At 44.2% G+C, this 18,840-nt stretch overlaps 1 protein-coding gene across 2 annotated transcripts; it reads right to left on the reverse strand.

Moving 5' to 3' along the window:
* Positions 1 to 523: 523 nt before the first annotated feature.
* Positions 524 to 18,745, reverse strand: LOC307078121 (oxysterol-binding protein-related protein 1-like). 2 transcript variants are annotated; one of them, XM_079739749.1, is made up of 29 exons: positions 18,538 to 18,745; positions 17,164 to 17,293; positions 17,003 to 17,088; positions 16,792 to 16,866; positions 16,490 to 16,601; positions 15,927 to 16,012; positions 15,278 to 15,422; positions 14,822 to 14,889; positions 14,688 to 14,732; positions 14,293 to 14,366; positions 13,806 to 13,869; positions 13,534 to 13,635; positions 11,659 to 11,787; positions 11,349 to 11,430; positions 10,876 to 10,982; positions 9,203 to 9,365; positions 8,518 to 8,707; positions 7,542 to 7,617; positions 6,558 to 6,692; positions 6,055 to 6,152; positions 5,603 to 5,785; positions 4,365 to 4,472; positions 4,024 to 4,113; positions 3,691 to 3,808; positions 2,961 to 3,074; positions 2,691 to 2,814; positions 2,459 to 2,549; positions 1,892 to 1,912; positions 524 to 1,424 (listed from the first exon to the last, which is right to left on the reverse strand). In XM_079739749.1, exons 2-29 carry the CDS (start codon positions 17,285 to 17,287, stop codon positions 1,316 to 1,318), a joined length of 2,919 nt encoding a protein of 972 aa, XP_079595875.1. In that variant the 5' UTR covers positions 17,288 to 17,293; positions 18,538 to 18,745; the 3' UTR covers positions 524 to 1,315. The 2 variants fall into 2 exon arrangements, with proteins under 2 accessions (XP_079595875.1, XP_079595876.1); XM_079739750.1 differs by lacking the exons at positions 15,927 to 16,012; positions 17,164 to 17,293; positions 18,538 to 18,745 and having other exon boundaries at positions 17,003 to 17,065.
* Between the last annotated feature and the right edge of the window lie 95 nt (positions 18,746 to 18,840).

Below are 18,840 nucleotides of genomic sequence, written 5' to 3' on the forward strand. Positions count from 1 at the left end.
ACAACAAGTTCCGCACAAACGTTTGGTACAGAAACTTAGGAAAGGCGAGTTGCAAGTAGCCAATGTGACCTAAATTGACCACAATGAACTTCCCTTGGCAGGTAACACGGCTATGGGGCCAGGGAATAACTTTCCTTATTTGTTCTTTCTTTCATCGTTTCTGTCGTGTGTGCATGCATGTGTTACAGATTAGCTCAGATGACAGACGAGTGTGATGATCGGAAGGACACATTCCTCCACTTATTCTGTTCATAGGCCTAGTAATAATTTCCTGCACTTGGAGTACCGTAGTGAAGTAAGTTTGCCGTTGGAGATTCAACATGTATTCGCATATTAATTTCGTGTTCGTCTGCGGTTCCTGCCGTTCTGTCAGTCCTGGCGGACATCCAAGGGACACCCTTCTCGTCAATGCTACCTTCATTCTTTCACTTAAATGTTAGGTCAATGATTTTCTTCAATTATAGTCTTACTAAAAATACAAAAAGAAACGTCCTCAGATTGCATCATATACAACATATCGGTTTATTAATACATTTTATTCAGGATCACAGCCATATTGTATAAAAACCTGTTAAGTAAAATAAAGTTAACGACATGATTTACTAGTGATCGTCTCAGTATTCCAAAAATATCTAAACTCAGTTGTTCCAATTCATTATTCTTTATTCTTTTTTTTATCTGAATGGGCCACGCAATTGAGTTGATTGCAAAATGCCATGAAAATGTAACAGTACCCAAGAAAAGGTAGACTTTTCTCCTTAACACGAGTTATTTTCCTGTTTGGAAAAGCACGTTGAGAATGACATGGAGGATCTATAGCCGTTTGGATGACCAGATGACTTGCTTGTTTTTTAACAGGAAGGTATTATACAGACACAAATCATTTAGAACTACATCAATATTAAAAATATTTGAACTAGATATACACACTAAAACGGCAAAACCCTGTGCATCAGCAGTGTTTTTTCCTGACTTCACAAACAGCCACTATATATGTATGTATAATGTTAAAATAATATTCTGAGCAGCAAACAGTAAATCGGTCTGTATTTATGGAAATGGTACATTTGAAAGCGATTGTAAACCGCTCAACATTTTGTAACATTTTATATATCCTTTTTGTTCTTCTTTTAAATAACACTTATGCACAGTAAGGTGCAATAAATGAAGACCACTCTATTCATTAAAATGATTTGCATATTGCTTGTTATTATGGTAAAAAAGGAGAGAAGAAAAACAGCCTATATGGTAACTTAATGACATAGATAGTGGAGGGAGTCTGACTGAAGTACTTCATATTCGTAGAGGAATGTGTTCAGTAAATATCAGCCAGCTGCAGTTCAGTGTAATTCCTGTCCCAGTATCCACCAGAAAACAGCCAATCCTGGGAGTTGATGAAGGGATTAGGGCCTTTATGAAACCACCTGGAAACAGTGCAGAGATCAGAAACAATAAGAGATGCAATATACTGTATATATATATTTTTTAAGGATATATAATCTTATTCCAAGATAATGTTTTGGATCACAACTTCAAGGTCAATGTAGTTGTTAAAGGTTTACCGTTATTGTGGAAATGACTTTTTCGTCACAAGGCAAACTGTTCTTAAGGAGTCAGAGTTATGAAGGGTCGATGTGAGTTAGAGTAGATTTAAATAAAGGGAGAGTTTATTTATAGTTATGTTTATAAATATATGCAGTTAATTGCTTAGCCAAAGAAAGGGTTCTGATGCTGTTAATATTTCTGATCAAGCTGATGAGTGTGATTCTGTCATGTTAGTAAAACTACCATCTCATGTTAGTTAACATGCCAGTATAATATAGCTAAAATGACAGGGCTATAGGCAGTAAGCTACAGGTGTGGTGCAGAGCGGACAGAGAGCAGCTCTGACCTGGGGGCGAGGGCAGGGGTCCTGGACATCAAAGCCAGGATGGAACAAAAGATAAGAACAAAAGATACAAACGACCATTCAGGAGATCATCAATAGAGGCCTGGATAAAGATATATATATATATATATATATATATATATATATATATATATATATATATATATATATGTAGAGAGAGAGAGAGAGAGAGAGAGAGAGAGAGAGAGAGAGAGAGAGAGAGAGAGAGAGAGAGAGAGAGAGAGAGAGAGAGAGAGAGAGAGCGAGAGAGAGAGAGAGATAGCAACATGTATCGGACCATGTATATTTTCTTATTACATGATGCGATTTAGGAAATGATCTTCAAATGTGGAAGGCTATAAATATGATAAAAGGTCATATAAATACAACACATCTAGATGGAAAGATTTTAAATGACCCATTTATTTGAACAGTATCATGATGAATGAACACACTACATTTAATTATACAATCTTGTAAATGGCCTATATGTCAAATAAAACCAGGCTTGGTTTCCGTTCAATCCTTGACATTATTAAAATGTCCAGCTATACAGCTGTCACTACCCACCTGGTCGTCAGGTCTTCATCAGGCTTGGAGCGGTTTTTGCGTGCAGCCCTCTGCTTCTCCTCTAGCCTATTCTTCTCATCACTTGCAAGTTCTACAAGGCCAAAAGAAAAAAACATTGTATTGATATGAGTCTATGGTAAATAGTGACTGAAACTTCCTCAACTCCACATAAAGGTATGTGCAGTGAAGCCTGGTTTTTAATATGAATATATTGTCTTTTGTTCTTCATCACCAATATTTCCGCTCTCCATTGCTCTGATGTCCGGCCTCAGTCGACAGTCAGTCTTTGGAAGGAGTCTTTTCATCTCCCCGGACATCTCGTTCAGCTGCATCGCAAAGGTAGTGAAGCTGTACATCTACACAAGGAGAGAGAATTAAATGGGAATGGCGTCAAAAAGAGAAAATGTGAGTTATGGACATGAATATTCACAAGAAGACAGCAAGGTTTCAACAGAAATCCTCTTCGGCTCAGCAGTGATTCTCCCGGGCTTCCGTCTCCTACCTCCACCGAGTTGGCCGGTCGTGGCGCGATCCTCCACAGAAGCTGGCTGCCAGAGATGACCTCCACGGTGTCTGTGTCGGGGAGAGGGTTCCCCTCTGGCTCTTTGCTGGAAGTCTGCGAATCGGGACAAATTGGAGAGGTCAATACCCGAGGTCTTCATTATTACGAAACATCTGGCAATATTCCAGTCCAGGGCTCCGTTTTGAGGTGAGATGACATGAAAGATAACTCAATGGTTGTATAAAAAACCCAGATTTATGTTCTGAACTGTTCGAATTGTTCCTTATGAATGTCAAGCTTTTGACTTTTGAAGGAGATATACATCACACACATCCAATGTTTTCTGTAGGTGTCGGAGAGTTGGGTAATAATACTTATATACTATAGTATATATATTAGAATATATTATATACTATATTAATTCTATGTTTGGAGGAGCAGAGCAGATACTCCAAGGCCTATCTTTCACCAATATAAACACTGTTTGGATAACCCAACCCTAACCTAACTAACCCTAACCCTAGCCCTAACAAGGATCATAGATGTTTCATTTGGTGAAAGAAACATCTTCGGAGCAATTCAGTGTGTGGACTATGCACTTCCAAAGGCATGGATTGGTATCATGAAAACTATAAATGAATGACTGAATGTTGGGACAGACTGTGAACACTATACACACTTTAATCGTATGATTATCAATAATATTGGAGTGAAGGATTAGGAAGTGTACCGCTTTGCTGTCCTTCTTCACCTCTGCCCCCTTCCTCCTGTGAGCGTCGAAGGCCGCCGGCTCCACGGTGTACAGACACTCCGTCCACTTCCCATACAGAGCGCTCACCTTCCTCTTGCTGCTCCAAAACAATAAACACATTAAAACAATTCCATAAGGCCACGACGTGCTTGTGGAGGACTGCACTTCACATTCTGCTGACCAATCAGGTCAATGTTAAGAAAAGCCTATAGCCTCATAATGGGAGAGCCTACGAGTAGAAAGACATTGACATTTAAATATCGCACATTATTTCACAGAGGATTGACATTTGAGCCCAGAAAAAGCACACACCTTTTGTCGAGAATGTACCCTTCCACCTTGTGCAGCTCTCTGCTAAAAAGGCCGCACGGTTTGAAGATCAGGCAGCATTTCTCACCAGTTCTATTTAAAATCAGGAAACCATTTCACTCATTCACTCTCATTGTGCTTTGTCATGCAAAACATTCCTGTTCAGGCTTTTCTTGCTCCTGAGTCACTTCCTCAATGTAGGGGACTGTCACTAGTCTTATTCTGGAACAAGCTGGAACAATTTCACTACACAACAGATACAAGCCATAGGTCTCTCTTAAACCAGCTTAGTTCTGCATATGTTCCGGAAATGGACAAGTTGTATTTGACGTTTTTCTTCTTACTTGTGGTTAATCACCTCCATGTTCCCATACTGCTCGATCCACAGCTGGCCTACGATGATGTTGTGGACGCAGCAGGTGGGGTTAGTCCAGGTGTAGGCCTCGTTGTACCTGAACAACCAGGACCAAGGGACAGCACACATGTATCCATAGAGATAGGGCCAGGCCGCAATCCCCCCTAACCCTGACCCCCAAAATAATTAATATGTAACATAGGATAAATACACACATACGTCTTGTGTTGTTATGGTCTGTTAGTTCTTACATACATGTTGTTATGGTCTGTTAGTTCTTACATACATGTTGTTATGTGTGTTAGTTCTTACATACATGTTGTTATGGTCTGTTAGTTCTTACATACATGTTGTTGTGGTCTGTTAGTTCTTACATACATGTTGTTATGGTCTGTTAGTTCTTACATACATGTTGTTATGGTCTGTTAGTTCTTACATACATGTTGTTATGGTCGTTGTTTGTTCTGTGCATACGTGGGGGTGCGGCATCTGTGTCGGCAGACACAGATGGGGGGGTTAGGGTTAGGGTTAGGGTTCATCTGTGTCGGCAGGGTTGGGGGGCTAGGGTTAGGGTTAGGGTTCATCTGTGTCGGCAGGGTTGGGGGGCTAGGGTTGGGGGGCTAGGGTTAGGGTTAGGGTTAGGGTTCATCTGTGTCGGCAGGGTTGGGGGGCTAGGGTTAGGGTTAGGGTTAGGGTTCATCTGTGTCGGCAGGGTTGGGGGGCTAGGGTTAGGGTTAGGGTTAGGGTTCATCTGTGTCGGCAGGGTTGGGGGGCTAGGGTTAGGGTTATGGCGCATTTCCACCGGCGTGTGGGCTTTGGCCCAGCACTCCTCAGCTCAGTAGTGAAGGTGCGGTATAGCCCAGCTCAGTTACTTATGGTAGGGCGGGGTTTAAGCCGGATGGCGATAGCCACTGCAGCTACGTTAGCATCGTGACCTCATAGCAGCCAGACAGTGTAGCCTGCTAATAAATACAAGGAAAAAGAAGAACGCGACACAATGAACAAAGGGCGACAATGTAGGACATCCAAGAAAGACGGCAAACTTTTGCGTTACATTTCTTCTGTGTTTGTTTGTACTGCGAGACGAGTACGGCTCAATACGCCTCACTCCGGACCCCGCCCTCTTTTGGTGGTTGAATCGCGAACCGTGCCACACCTCTGCATACTGAACCGACCGGCCTCCGCTGGTGGAAACGCGCCATTAGGGTCTACAGCTGCTGCTCTTACTTGGGCAGCTCCAGGGTGATGATGCCTTTGGGCTCCGCCTCCACACTTTTACCCCAGAACTTGAGCTTGGGGTAGATGGAGCCGTGGAACACAAAGTCCTTCTGCAGGCCCTCGGCATGGAAGGCGCTGACAGGGGGGTGATGGCTGACCTGCTCCGAGATCAGCCTGAAGCCGAGGTCCTCTCTGACACAACACAAGGTGATTATGGTTAGGGTTACCCTTACCCTAAACATAACCCATTAGGGTTATGATAACCCTATGGTTGAGCCGTACCTAAGTTAGGGTTAGGGTTACCCTAACTCTAACCATAACCCATTAGGGTCATGGTGCACTACCATGAGCATGTTGAGCTATGCGTTGGCCTGCTAGCTTCCCACGTCTGTGTGTGTGAATGTGTTACACATGTGTTGTAATATAGTTGTGGTAAATAGGGTATTTTAGTAGTTGTTTACCTCACCAGTTCGTAGGTCTCTCCCAGTAGTGGGTTGAAGGGTTTACCAGTACGCTCCCACTGAGAGGCCACGGCCGAGACAGCAAACGCAGCCACACACTACCAAGGTCAGATCACACACTACCAAGGTCAGATCACACAAGCCAATGTCAGATCACACACTACCAAGGTCAGTCTCACACTACCAAGGTCAGATCACACTACCAAGGTCAGATCACACACACAGCAAGGTCAGATCACACAAGCCAAGGTCAGATCACACACACAGCAAGGTCAGATCACACAAGCCAAGGTCAGATCACACAAGCCAAGGTCAGATCACACAAGCCAAGGTCAGATCACACAAGCCAAGGTCAGATCACACTACCAAGGTCAGATCACACACACAGCAAGGTCAGATCACACAAGCCAAGGTCAGATCACACAAGCCAAGGTCAGATCAAGGTAAACATTGCCCTGTTCCGTCACACCGGGGGGCGTCCAGAGCTCCGCGGGGGTTCATACCTTCATTCGCTGGATGGAGTCAGTGGCCGCGCTGGCTCGGTGCAGGAGGTAGGTGTGCTCCATGTATTCGGTCAGCCGCTGCAGGAAGCTGAGAGGCTCGTTGAAGATCACAGGCATCGTAATCTTAGAGAGTTCCTGAGAGGAGATATGAGAAATATGAGGGAGAACCACAGGTTCCACGTGGTAACATAGAATATGACCAAGTGCCAATCTATAACACTCTGCTCCACATATTAAACAGTACACGGACTGTGTCTAACCCTAACCCTGAGATAGTACTTCACCAGTCAACTGACTGCACTCTAATGCTTTGAGGTAATGCTTCTAATCCACACACTGACAAGAGAAATGCACCCTTTACATTATTGGAAATGAAGGATTGATGACAACTAGCTTGACCTCTTAAAAGGTTCAAACTGAAGGCACGGAACAGAGACAAACAATGCCTATTATTCAGCACAAGCTGAAAGGAACATGACACTTGTCATGTTTTCAGTGGCCGGTTAGGGACCATGAAGGTCACTCCCAAAATAAATCACACAGCTGAGTAACAAACAAAGACAGGCATAGTGTTGAGTGCATTGCACGTTTATTCATTCTATGAATTGTTATTTTAAAACACTTTTGTTTTGCAATTGCAGCCACACATACAACAGGCTTGCTGTGTGTGTACTTGCACCAGCGTTAAACAGTGTCAGATACCAATCAATGTGTTTCTATCAATTTATCCTTTTTAAGAATCATGTTGGGCCTGGTACATTTGAACTTTGAACACACAGTGAAATCCATTGCATTTGTAATTTTGTTTACAAAAAGTGGGAATATGTCAATGCATAAATGGATCAAGCAAAGAATGCAAAAGAAAATAACCAGAATGAATTCCAGTTTTCACAAATCAGAGAAAGTGTAAATTGCAGAGCCCTGGCTAGGTGTTGAGCTTTAAAAAGAGGTTCATGACAGACTTGCTGTGCAGCCGTCTCTTACCATTCCGATGCACTTCCTCAAGATGCTCCAGATGCTGAAGTCATTCCTTGAGAACATTGGTGCAGGGAGATGGGTCCTAGGACACAAACACACACGTTGTAAAGGAAAGAACAAACTTCTGTTGGTGTGTGGAGTAACTCTGCAACTCCTGGGGAAAAAAATATTTATTGGTTAAAATGTGACCTGTAATGGATGCCTGGGTCATATCTTGTTAAAGCCTGTAAATTCTTGTCCTCTGGCTGTTAGTCAGAGGCCATGTTGACATGTTTGACCAAAGCCCGGGATGAGAGTCCACACTCATGGAGAAGACATCATCCTCCCCAAACAAGCAACCCAACCTGACACGAGTACTGAAGGCGCTCACACATGCTCCCATTGAACCCAATGTGTCCGTCTTTCTAAAACCTGTACAGCTTTCCTTACGCTTCTTAGACACTCGTTGATGAGCTAAGGAAGGAGTCTCCCTCCCCCGGCCCTCTGAACACAGAGGCTTTTTGCTGGGGTCCAGCAACCTTCACTCTCCTTCCCAATTTCAACTGGTGGAGTCTCATAAGCTGTACTCCAAAGACCAGTTCAGGTACTCCTGTATTCACACTGTTGCACAACACTTTGACCTCATGAAAGTTTAAGGTCCAGTTTTAGGCCTTTCGATTCAGCTTCCTCTAATGACTCCACCTGACCTGCCCTCCTTTTCAATTATTTATCACCTGATTTGGCAAGAAGTGAAAAAAACCATCAGCACACATCTAGAGTTAGACAACAGCCAGTGGGGGGGGGGCAGGGGGGGCACTCTGGGAGAGGAAGGCCAAAGACAACTGCCAACAAACAACAAGTCCCTGACAAACAGTTCTGTATTTATAATAAATATCTATATCTATAGATTTATATCTATACATCTATAGATCTATATATAAGGCCAATGTCTGCTTTCTTCGGGATATGGGAGCTTCTTGACTAAAGACTGCAAAATACAAACCTATGCTGCGTGTTGCCATTGGTTTGGGGCTCCGTGTTGCCATGGCGATCCTCCTGCAACATGGTGATTGGGGTACTGTGGCTGCTGCTCATTAGGACGGAGAGCTCCTCATCTTCGTCTTCCTCGTCTTCCTCCCGGGAACGGCTGGCCAGCGTCTCCGAACCACTCAGGGAGAGCTCAGAGTCCGACTCTGGGCATGTGAGAGCAGGATCAAACAGCCGTAGTCATGGTAACGGTTACTCTCAGATGGGAATACTGATATAGCACCTGTTTTTAGTTTGTAATTTTTTTATTTCCAGAAATACATGAATTTTATCTCAAGCAAATATCATATCTCTATTCCCAACAAGCAATCCAAAATACGGAGAGATGAAGCAGACTTTCAATAATATCAATCAATAGAAGTGTAAGTTTAAGTGTCCAGAGCAGGATTCTATGAAGACAAATAAATAAATTGATACTTGACATCTCAAACACAACTGTGGCAATATTAACATGGCAGAGTAGTTCAAGATTCAAGATTCAAGATTCAAGATTCAAGATGGTATTATTGTCATATGCACAATAATTACAGAGCAATGAAATTCTTTAGTCTTGGGCTCCTCCAACAGTGAAATATAAGAGAAAGTAAAAGTATATGAGAAACACAAGCAACAGGACCTGTATTCTGTGTACATGGACCTACCAGACAATGCGTCGTAGAACTCATCCTCGCTCAGAGCGCTGCGCGGCGGAGTCCCCGTGGCCACCGACTGCTCCAGCTCATAGTGCTCCGTGGCCAGAGTCTGCAGAGCCTCCGACAGGATCTGGTTCTTTTCAAACTCCTGCTCCAATTTCAGACTGCGCACCTGAACCCATAGCCACACGGCAACACACACACACACACACACACGTGCACATGCATGGGTGCACGCAAACATGCATGCATGCCCAGGTGGCGGCATAAACACAAACACACCCACACAAACACACCCACACACACACACAAACACACACACACACACTATAAAACTTGGTGAAGAGAAACTCATTTCAAAGTAAAAATATCTAGTAAGGTTACCTCTGTGGGTGACCAAGTGTAAACATTACGATTCCCCTACTACACTGTTGTAAAGGCCCGGTCCCAGCTGTGTAGTGGGCCCTACTACACTGTTGTAAAGGCCTGGTCCCAGCTGTGTAGTGGGCCCTACTACACTGTTGTAAAGGCCTGGTCCCAGCTGTGTAGTGGGCCCTACTACACTGTTGTAAAGGCCCGGTCCCAGCTGTGTAGTGGGCCCTACTACACTGTTGTAAAGGCCTGGTCCCAGCTGTGTAGTGGGCCCTACTACACTGTTGTAAAGGCCCGGTCCCAGCTGTGTAGTGGGCCCTACTACACTGTTGTAAAGGCCTGGTCCCAGCTGTGTAGTGGGCAGTGTTGCCAAAGTTACCTTGATAAGTAATCGGATTACTGATTACTCCTTTAAAAAGTGAGTGAGTGTGGTCACTGGTAAGGAGCTGCCGGTCCTGTCCACAATAACATCTACAGGTAGAGTAAGGATCATTGGGGTTTGAACCCACAGCCTTTTGGGCTGGTAGTTAAAGACGATATCCCTTATCCTTCGATCCTCACTCTGGGATAGATAACAGAATGGGTTTCACTGCCTCTAAACATTCAGGAGGAGAGTGAACAGTGGGATGGGAGGTAAACCTTATTTATAAAAGCTCTGCGAATGATGATGAAAAACATGTTTAGGGATAAAACCAAATGACAAGCTGAAAACATTTCTCATGGCAGGTCGAGTGCTCCAACATTTACATATCTTACGAGGTCTTCATTTACATTTCCCCTCTTTCAACCAAGACCAAGGAACAACCCCATCTCCAGCTTACATTGTGACATGCGCATTCTGTTGTAATGCAAATAGACCCCAAAAGGAGAATAATTCAACATGTGCACCATCCCAGATCCCACCGGCGAGGTTCCTTTCCTTAGAGCTGTCTGGGAATAAGCTTCACGCCCAGAGTGGTGGTGGCCCCTCAGCACTACATTAACACTTGTTTGCTGCTCACATTCACTGACGAAGGAAAAGGCTAATTTAGGGACACACCTACCCCGTCCTGCCTAGAGAAGGGTTAGGGCTAGGGTTAGGGCTAGGGTTAGGGACACGGACACACCTACCCCGTCCTGCCTGGAGAAGGGTTAGGGCTAGGGTTAGGGCTAGGGTTAGGGACACGGACACACCTACCCCGTCCTGCCTGGAGAAGGGTTAGGGCTAGGTTAGGGTTAGGGCTAGGGTTAGGGACACACTTACCCCTTCCTGCCTGGAGAAGGGCTAGGATTAGGGTTAGGGCTAGGGTTAGGGACACGGACACACCTACCCCGTCCTGCCTGGAGAAGAGGCCCAGACACAGGTTCAGATGGGAACACGTCTCACTTGACAGCTGACACACGTCCTGCATCTTCTCTATCAGAGACGGAGGAAACTCTAAAAAATGTAAATAAAAACAAAATGCATAAGGCCACGGCAGCTCTTGGTAATAAAATATATTACTTGTTATAAAATAAAATCTGGGATTTTAATCCCAGATTTTACATTGGCCTGTATGGAGATATGCAATTTGAATATGTTGAAATTGTTTATTCTTCCTTTATTTAGCAAGACTTTAGCATTGGAATATCCAAAGTATTGATAATGTGCATTTTGTAATGTTACACTCACAGCCAAGGCATTGAGATTCAAGCATACAAATTCTGCAATTGTTTGGAGATGTCAGTGAAGCCAGCTCTCGATTAACTGGTATTGTGAAATCATTTAGTGGGAGGAAGGGGACAATTTCACAAGAGCGTTTACTTTCTGTGAGTCCGTCATTCTTGGCCATGGAAATAAACATAGACAGCTCCTTCTCAAGTCTTTGCTGACTGCACTCAGCTGACTGGAGGAGAAACAGAGAGGAAAGAACCACCATTATAAGAGTCAGCAGGAGGAGATTTTGCTGTGTGTGTGTGTGTGTGTGTGTGTGTGTGTGTGTGTGTGTGTGTGTGTGTGTGTGTGTGTGTGTGTGTGTGTGTGTGTGTGTGTGTGTGTGTGTGTGTGTGGTGAAAACACTATTCTATTATGTTGAGGCATAAATAATGGATGTGTTGTTGTGGTTGTTTGCCACCTGAAGAGACTCCTTCAGCTCCAGAGTGGAGAGCAGCTCCTCCTCGTTCTCCTCCTCCTCCCCGGTCTGCTCCTGGCTGCAGTAGTGAGTACTGTAGGCCGCGTGCTCCTCCAGTGCCTCCAGCCACGCCTGCACAGCAGAACCACACTGCTATCACCTGACACCTCCTATCACCTGACACCTCCTATCACCTGACACCTCCTATCACCTGACACTTCCTATCACCTGACACCTCCTATCACCTGACACTTCCTATCACCTGACATCTCCTATCACCTGACACCTATCACCTCCTATCACCTGACACCTCCTATCACCTCCTATCACCTGACACCTCCTATCACCTGACACCTATCACCTGACACCTCCTATCACCTGACCCCTCCTATCACCTGACACCTCCTATCACCTGACACCTCCCATCACCTCCTATCATCTGGCGCCTCCAATCACCTGACACCTCCCATCACCTCCTATCACCTGACACCTCCTATCACCTGACACCTCCTATCACCTCCTATCACCTGACACCTCCTATCACCTGACACCTCCTATCACCTGACATCTCCTATCACCTGACACCTCCTATCACCTGACACCTCCTATCACCTGACACCTCCTATCACCTGACACCTCCTATCACCTGACACTTCCTATCACCTGACACCTCCTATCACCTCCTATCACCTGACACCTCATATCACCTGACACTTGCTATCACCTGACACCTCCTATCACCTGACACCTATCACCTCCTATGACCTGACACCTCCTATCACCTGACACCTCCTATGACCTGACACCTCCTATCACCTGACACCTCCTATCACCTGACACTTCCTATCACCTGACACCTCCTATCACCTGACACCTCCTATCACCTCCTATCAACTGACACCTCCTATCACCTGACACCTCCTATCACCTCCTATCACCTGACACCTCCTATCACCTGACACCTCCTATCACCTCCTATCACCTGACACCTCCTATCACCTGACACCTCCTATCACCTCCTATCACCTGACACCTCCTATCACCTGACACCTATCACCTCCTATCACCTGACACCTCCTATCAGCTGACACCTCCTATCACCTCCTATCACCTGACACCTATCACCTGACACCTCCCATCACCTCCTATCACCTGACACCTCCTATCACCTGACACCTCCTATCACCTCCTATCACCTGACACCTCCTATCACCTGAGACCTCCTATCACCTGACACCTCCTATCACCTGACACCTCCCATCACCTGACACCTCCTATCACCTCCTATCACCTGACACCTCCTATCACCTGACACTTCCTATCACCTGACACCTCCTATCACCTGACACCTATCACCTCCTATGACCTGACACCTCCTATCACCTGACACCTATCACCTGACACCTCCTATCACCTGACACCTCCTATCACCTGACACCTCCTATCACCTGGACCGCACCATGAGGTTGCGTTTATGGAAATGTTTGGTGTTGGGTTTAGGTTTAGGTCAATGTTTTGTGTTGGGTTTAGGTTTAGGTTAATGTTTGGTGTTGGGTTTAGGTTTAGGTTAATGTTTGGTGTTGGGTTTAGGTTTAGGTTAATATTTGGTGTTGGGTTTAGGTTGAGGTCAATGTTTGGTGTTGGGTTTAGGTTTAGGTCAATGTTTGGTGTTGGGATTAGGTTGAGGTCAATGTTTGGTGTTGGGTTTAGGTTGAGGTCAATGTTTGGTTTTGGGTTTAGATTTAGGTCAATGTTTGGTGTTGGGTTTAGGTTTAGGTCAATGTTTGGTGTTGGGTTTAGGTTTAGGTCAATGTTTGGTGTTGGGGACATGACAAGTTGCCAGGGAAGAAGCATGGGGAGAAGAAACTGCTTGCTTACTTTTCTTGTACCTTCTGGATCCATTTTCGGGGACACCTTAAAGTGGTGCACGCTGTCATCAAAGCACTTCACCGTAAAGAAGCAGTTATCTCGCGCTCGGATCTGAAGAGAAGACGAAAAAATTAAGAGGGATTACACTAAGGACAAAGATACATCCATGACCCTTTAAATGACCTAGTGTGACTAAACACACCAGCTTAATACTGCCAACACATCGTCATGCAGTAGGGTAGCGGGCCCTACTCAGAATACCAAAGGGAGTCTGGCCTTACCAAACAATGAGCCTGAGTTAGAGATTTGCAGCCCTGTCTCCGGCTATTGGCAGCCGCATCCGACCTTGAATTACAGAGAAAAATACAAAACAGATCAGGCACATAAATAGATAACCGATAAGCAAAGAATTTCCCCAAAATACTAATTACAGCTTTAAAGATTCTCATCCTGTGCAACGTGTTCAGAATGTCAGCCTGGCTGTTGATGAAGTCGGGAATGATGGTAATGGATGGATCCCATGGTATAGTGTGATGTCTTGGACTTTAGATTGAGCTATAAAGATTTAACATGGATTTAAATTAATATCTTAGTGAGGCATCTTAATTGAAGCGTTACAATGTATACAAGAGGCTGAACACATTATTAATTGGGGGCTTCCTCAGGGACCACCTAGTTTAGGTTGTGGACATGACCCCCAAACACAGCTGAAACACTGAGGAGGTTGAGGATGCTTGGATAACCTTATCAGACACAGAGGTGACGTACTGTTTGGAGTACCAGGAGAGAACCCCGTCCTGTAGGAGCACCCAGTAGGAACGCCAGCCGAAGAACCGGGAGCTCTGTAGGACAAACCGGAAGAGTCCAGTCAAAAATCTCAGTCTGGATCATCTGAACTGTTGCACTTCTTGTGCATTTACACCCATGACATAACTGAATATCATGTATTTTATTGATCCAAGTGGTACTGTTATGAAGGTAGCACAGCAGAGGTACTGGACAGTAATACAAATTAGAAAGAGATATAAATGGAGAACAGAGTTGAAATCCAAATAATACATACAGAGTTTAGCAGGAATGCATAATGCTAGATTATTGACATTATTGATGGTGTGTCAGAAGAGACAAAAGGTCTAATGTGTGAGTGCATGAAGAATGTCTACCTTCCAAAGCAGGCCCTCAAACATCTTGACATGACGGGTCATGCCCTAACAAAAGGAATGGAAGAAAATGTTGGAAAGTGTCAATATTCTGGAGCAATAGCCTATGTGGCTTTGGAAGAAACCATGGCACCCACCGGGTGGACGTTTCCCTCCAAGACTTGCTTCATTACTGCATCATTTGCAAGGGCGAACGCAGACTGACCTGTCACACATCAACACAAAGTAAAATTAAGTAACAGGTCAAAATAAAATGAACAAGGAAAATAGCTGAGCAGTAAAATACTTAAATATATATATATGAGTGTGTGTGTGTGTTCATAAATGATACATAAGTTATACATAATCATATTACCATAGCAATTTTCTACAACTGGAGCACAAAAAAACAATAGAAAAAAACAATATCCCCAAAAAAGGGGATACGCTTCCAGGTACATTATAACCCTGGTGCTGATCTGAATATTTGAGCAGGCTCTAAAGTGAAAGCCTGGCTACTCTGTGAAGGTATGACTACAAATAAAGAGTTTTGTGTACACTAGCTCTTGAATTTTCCTGGCACAGTAGGTTGAACAGAAATCCCATTTATTTACCGTTGTTGTTCTTGATGTTGGGGCTGGCCCCAGTCTTCAGCAGCCTCAGGGCACACTGTCTCTGGCCGCGATAGGCAGCGCAGTGGAGAGGAGTGTTCCCCAAGAGATCCACACAGTGAATGTCTATTGGCTTCTTCCTGTTGAGCTGGAATCAGCAGCCAAGAGAGGAAGGCACTTCTTACCTGTGGGCTTCTTTTTGCTCTGGGATCTTCTTTGAACATTTCTGGATTTAACTTTAGGTTTAAAATAATTATTCCAAAGCTCTTACTATAAAATAAGAGTAACTGAAACAACCACCATGGATTGAAGACGTGCCCAGGACAAATAGCAATACCAACAGGTTAATTAACAGCCACATTCCAGAATTGTATAAGTAATGACAAGCCCCTGAATTGTAAACTCACCTTCTCGAAACATTAAAAGGTATCAAATTTGCGCAACTCATAAAATATTTTACCTACAGCCCCCGTTTAGTAAAAGTTAATCAAACAATTGATGAATCATGTCTTCTATCAAGTGTCCATTTATTGACAGCTTTGTGTTCCGACTAATTTACTTAAGTTCAATAGTCAAATTATATCAGTGTTTTATAATTATATGATGTTTTGTGAAGTTAATCAGGGGCAAACGGTTCCAGAAGAAGACTAACCAGGAGATTTAAGGAGGGGAGATCTCCTTCTCTGGAAGCGTCCAGAAGCTGCTCTTCAAGCTTCCTCTCCTCTGTTCTTTCAGCGGCTAACGTTAGGTACAGAAACCAGTTTATTAATGACATACCAGATTTATAATCCCAAACCTTTATTGTATTAATATATCCCACCAGATTGCTTTAGACGTGAATATCAGAACACAAGCAGCGACAAACTGAACCACAAAAGACATAAAGACATCATTAAACAATTGGAACTCGTTTTATCCTTCTTTTCCAGATTTATTTGGGTAAAAAACAAACCACAACTAAACATACAAGCTGTTGGGGCTTGACATGTGGGCAAGCAGAAACACAAATATTCAGCTAGTTAGTGCCGCAATTTTCACACATTAGTTCACTCCTTTCTTTGTCGCTGCAGTAGAATAAGAAGTAGTGATACTGATTCGATTTGGACGTAAAATAACAAACTACGCCCATTTTCTAGCATTCTTTGCTGAATAGCCAATGAAAAAGAGCAGTGCGAGACCCTTTCTGATGAACCAGCTGCTTAAAGCGCCACTCACCTTCCAGCATGCTTCTGATCTCTGCGTTCTCGCTGACGTCTTTGGGAATCTGCGCGGTCCCGTTGATGACTGTCGCACAAGCATCAAACCGGAGCAGCAGCATCACGAGCTCCTGGGGGCCGGAACGTCGAGCAGGAAGATGATGACAAACACATCAATAGATCTTAATAGATCAATAGATCGGATAGATTAAAAGATCAATAGATTAGATAAATTAATAGATCTTAAGTTGGATAATTTGTGACTGTGTAACATATTGTCCTGTGACACCTTCAGACTGTGACTGGCCACACAAAAGGTACCTTTCTTCCTGTGAAGGCAGCTTTGTGTAACGGTGTGTCCCCCATAGTATTGGGTATGTTGGCGTCAGCTCCTGACTGAAGTGAGTAAGTGTAAATTACTTGAAGAAGGCATCTGAAGATGGCCATGCATTTCACCTTCACTTATTCAAGATTTACGCACACTAGACAAATTATGAATAATTGTTTGTGTTTACCAATAAAGGCATAATACCTTCAGCAGTTCCTCCGCTACACCTTTATGTCCAAAGTAGCAGGCCAGGTGAAGAGGCGTCCATCCCAGATTCGATTTGTTTTTTCCTGGAACACAAGGATGTCACTGAACAGCTGGTGAGTGTTTCCGGTGACATCATCATCCATAGGTGCTCTTCGCACCTTTGCAGTTGATGTTGATCTGCGCCTCCTCCCTGATCTTGGACAGCAGAAGCCTCTCAACACCGGGCAGGTCTCCATTTCTGGCGTAGCGGAGAAACTGCTCCTCAGGATCCATCTGCTCCATAGTGCCCTGCGGAATAACCAATGGGCTGGGCTGCTTTCTATTGGGGTTAGGTTAGCCTAACCCTAACCCTATTGGGGTTAGGTTAGCCTAACCCTAACCCCAACGGGCTAGGCTGCTTTCTATTAGGGTTAGGCTAACCTAACCCTATTGGGGTTAGGTTGGCCTAACCCCAACGGGCTGGGCTGCTTTCTATTGGGATCCATTCAAATCTTTTTATTTTACTTCAACTATGGCTTTGTTCTGAAGAAATTGTGTCCCATAATATTCACACAACCTAAAATCAACCACTTGGTTATGTAAAGATTAGAGGTGTTTTTAATCATTACACCCTCATGCCCACTGAGAAGGCATCAGATGTCTCCCTGGATAGTCCACGGTTCTCAGCACATTAAAGGCATTTAGAGATAATTAAGTCCTTTCCCTGGGTGGATTGAGCTGTGGGTTTTAGCTTAAACTGATTTGATTATTTGATCAAATCCCTTTGTGATGAGAAGGTACCTGTACAGGCATCATATGAGGGCATTCAAAGCATTGTACTCTCTGAAATGAACTGTAGTTTCCATTAGGTTATCTAACATAACGCAGCATCAACTCACACGACATCACAGCACTGATACAATAGAGGCCATGAAGTAATGGTACGTAGCTATTAGGGAGGATCATTTTCTGTGTTCAGACATTGGATTCAAGAAGAAGTAGAATGAAGACAGACAGACAGACAGCAGGAGGCACAGAACAAACCGGTTCGCCTGGGTCAGATAATGACAAGAGCTACTGAAGGGTAGAATGGTATCCAGGGAAGCTATTTGAATTACAAGCCTACTTATGAATAGAATGAACGAACACTGTATAATCACAGATTGCTGTGTGCGTTTTCGGAAAGGACACCTTAATTATAGTATAGCTGTTTACAAGCTAAATAGGGAGGTAGGATACAGGAAAAGGGAGGTCAAGTAATTGGTCATGTCTTGTGACTACTTCATAATTTGCAATTGTCACAAGATGCCATGCCATGCAAGGAATAAAAAAACATATTTGAAAACCTATTGTTTGCCTTGACATGCGATGAGCATTTTGCAACCACGGTTGTAAGATGTTTGATTAAGTAAAGAGATTCTCAGCAGCTGTTTCTGGGGAGCTTGAATAACGTGACATGGTGTGAAATTATTTTAAATCGTCTGGAAACACTTAATACATCTCAAGCAATCAGAAGGCATATTGAGGACGAACATGTATGTTGTGGAACTTACTACTGAGCTGCAGAAAAGCCCCCGGGCAGCGGGCCGCTCTCACCCAGCGGGGGTCCGGCGGGGGGGACATGTACCGCCTCTCCTGGGTGGAGAGGACAGGCTGACTGGGAACTGCACCAGTAGCACCAGAAGCACCAATATAACCAGTAGCACCAATAGCTGCTACCGCACCATCTGGAAGCGCTGTCAAACGAGCGACGCTTGTAACTCCTCGTAAGTCACCAGGGCGAACCGGGTGTCCACGCCTCTGTTTACACTCCTGTCAGCTGATCCTTGTTCGGCGGAAGTAAACGTGGATTCCTT

This window comes from Pollachius pollachius, assembly GCF_949987615.1.
Source record: "Pollachius pollachius genome assembly, chromosome: 7".
NCBI classification, from domain to species: Eukaryota; Metazoa; Chordata; class Actinopteri; order Gadiformes; family Gadidae; genus Pollachius; species Pollachius pollachius.

What these genes read in the sequence shown, in the direction of transcription:
- LOC307078121 (XM_079739749.1), bottom strand. Translation starts at nt 17,287, where the DNA reads ATGGAGCAGATGGATCCTGAGGAGCAGTTTCTCCGCTACGCCAGAAAT. An exon ending in TGGAGGGAAACGTCCACCCG is followed by an intron (nt 14,733 to 14,821) that starts GTGGGTGCCATG and finishes TCCTTTTGTTAG; the next exon opens with GGCATGACCCGTCATGTCAA. An exon ending in TGAAGAAGGACAGCAAAGCG is followed by an intron (nt 3,075 to 3,690) that starts GTACACTTCCTA and finishes CCCGATTCGCAG; the next exon opens with ACTTCCAGCAAAGAGCCAGA.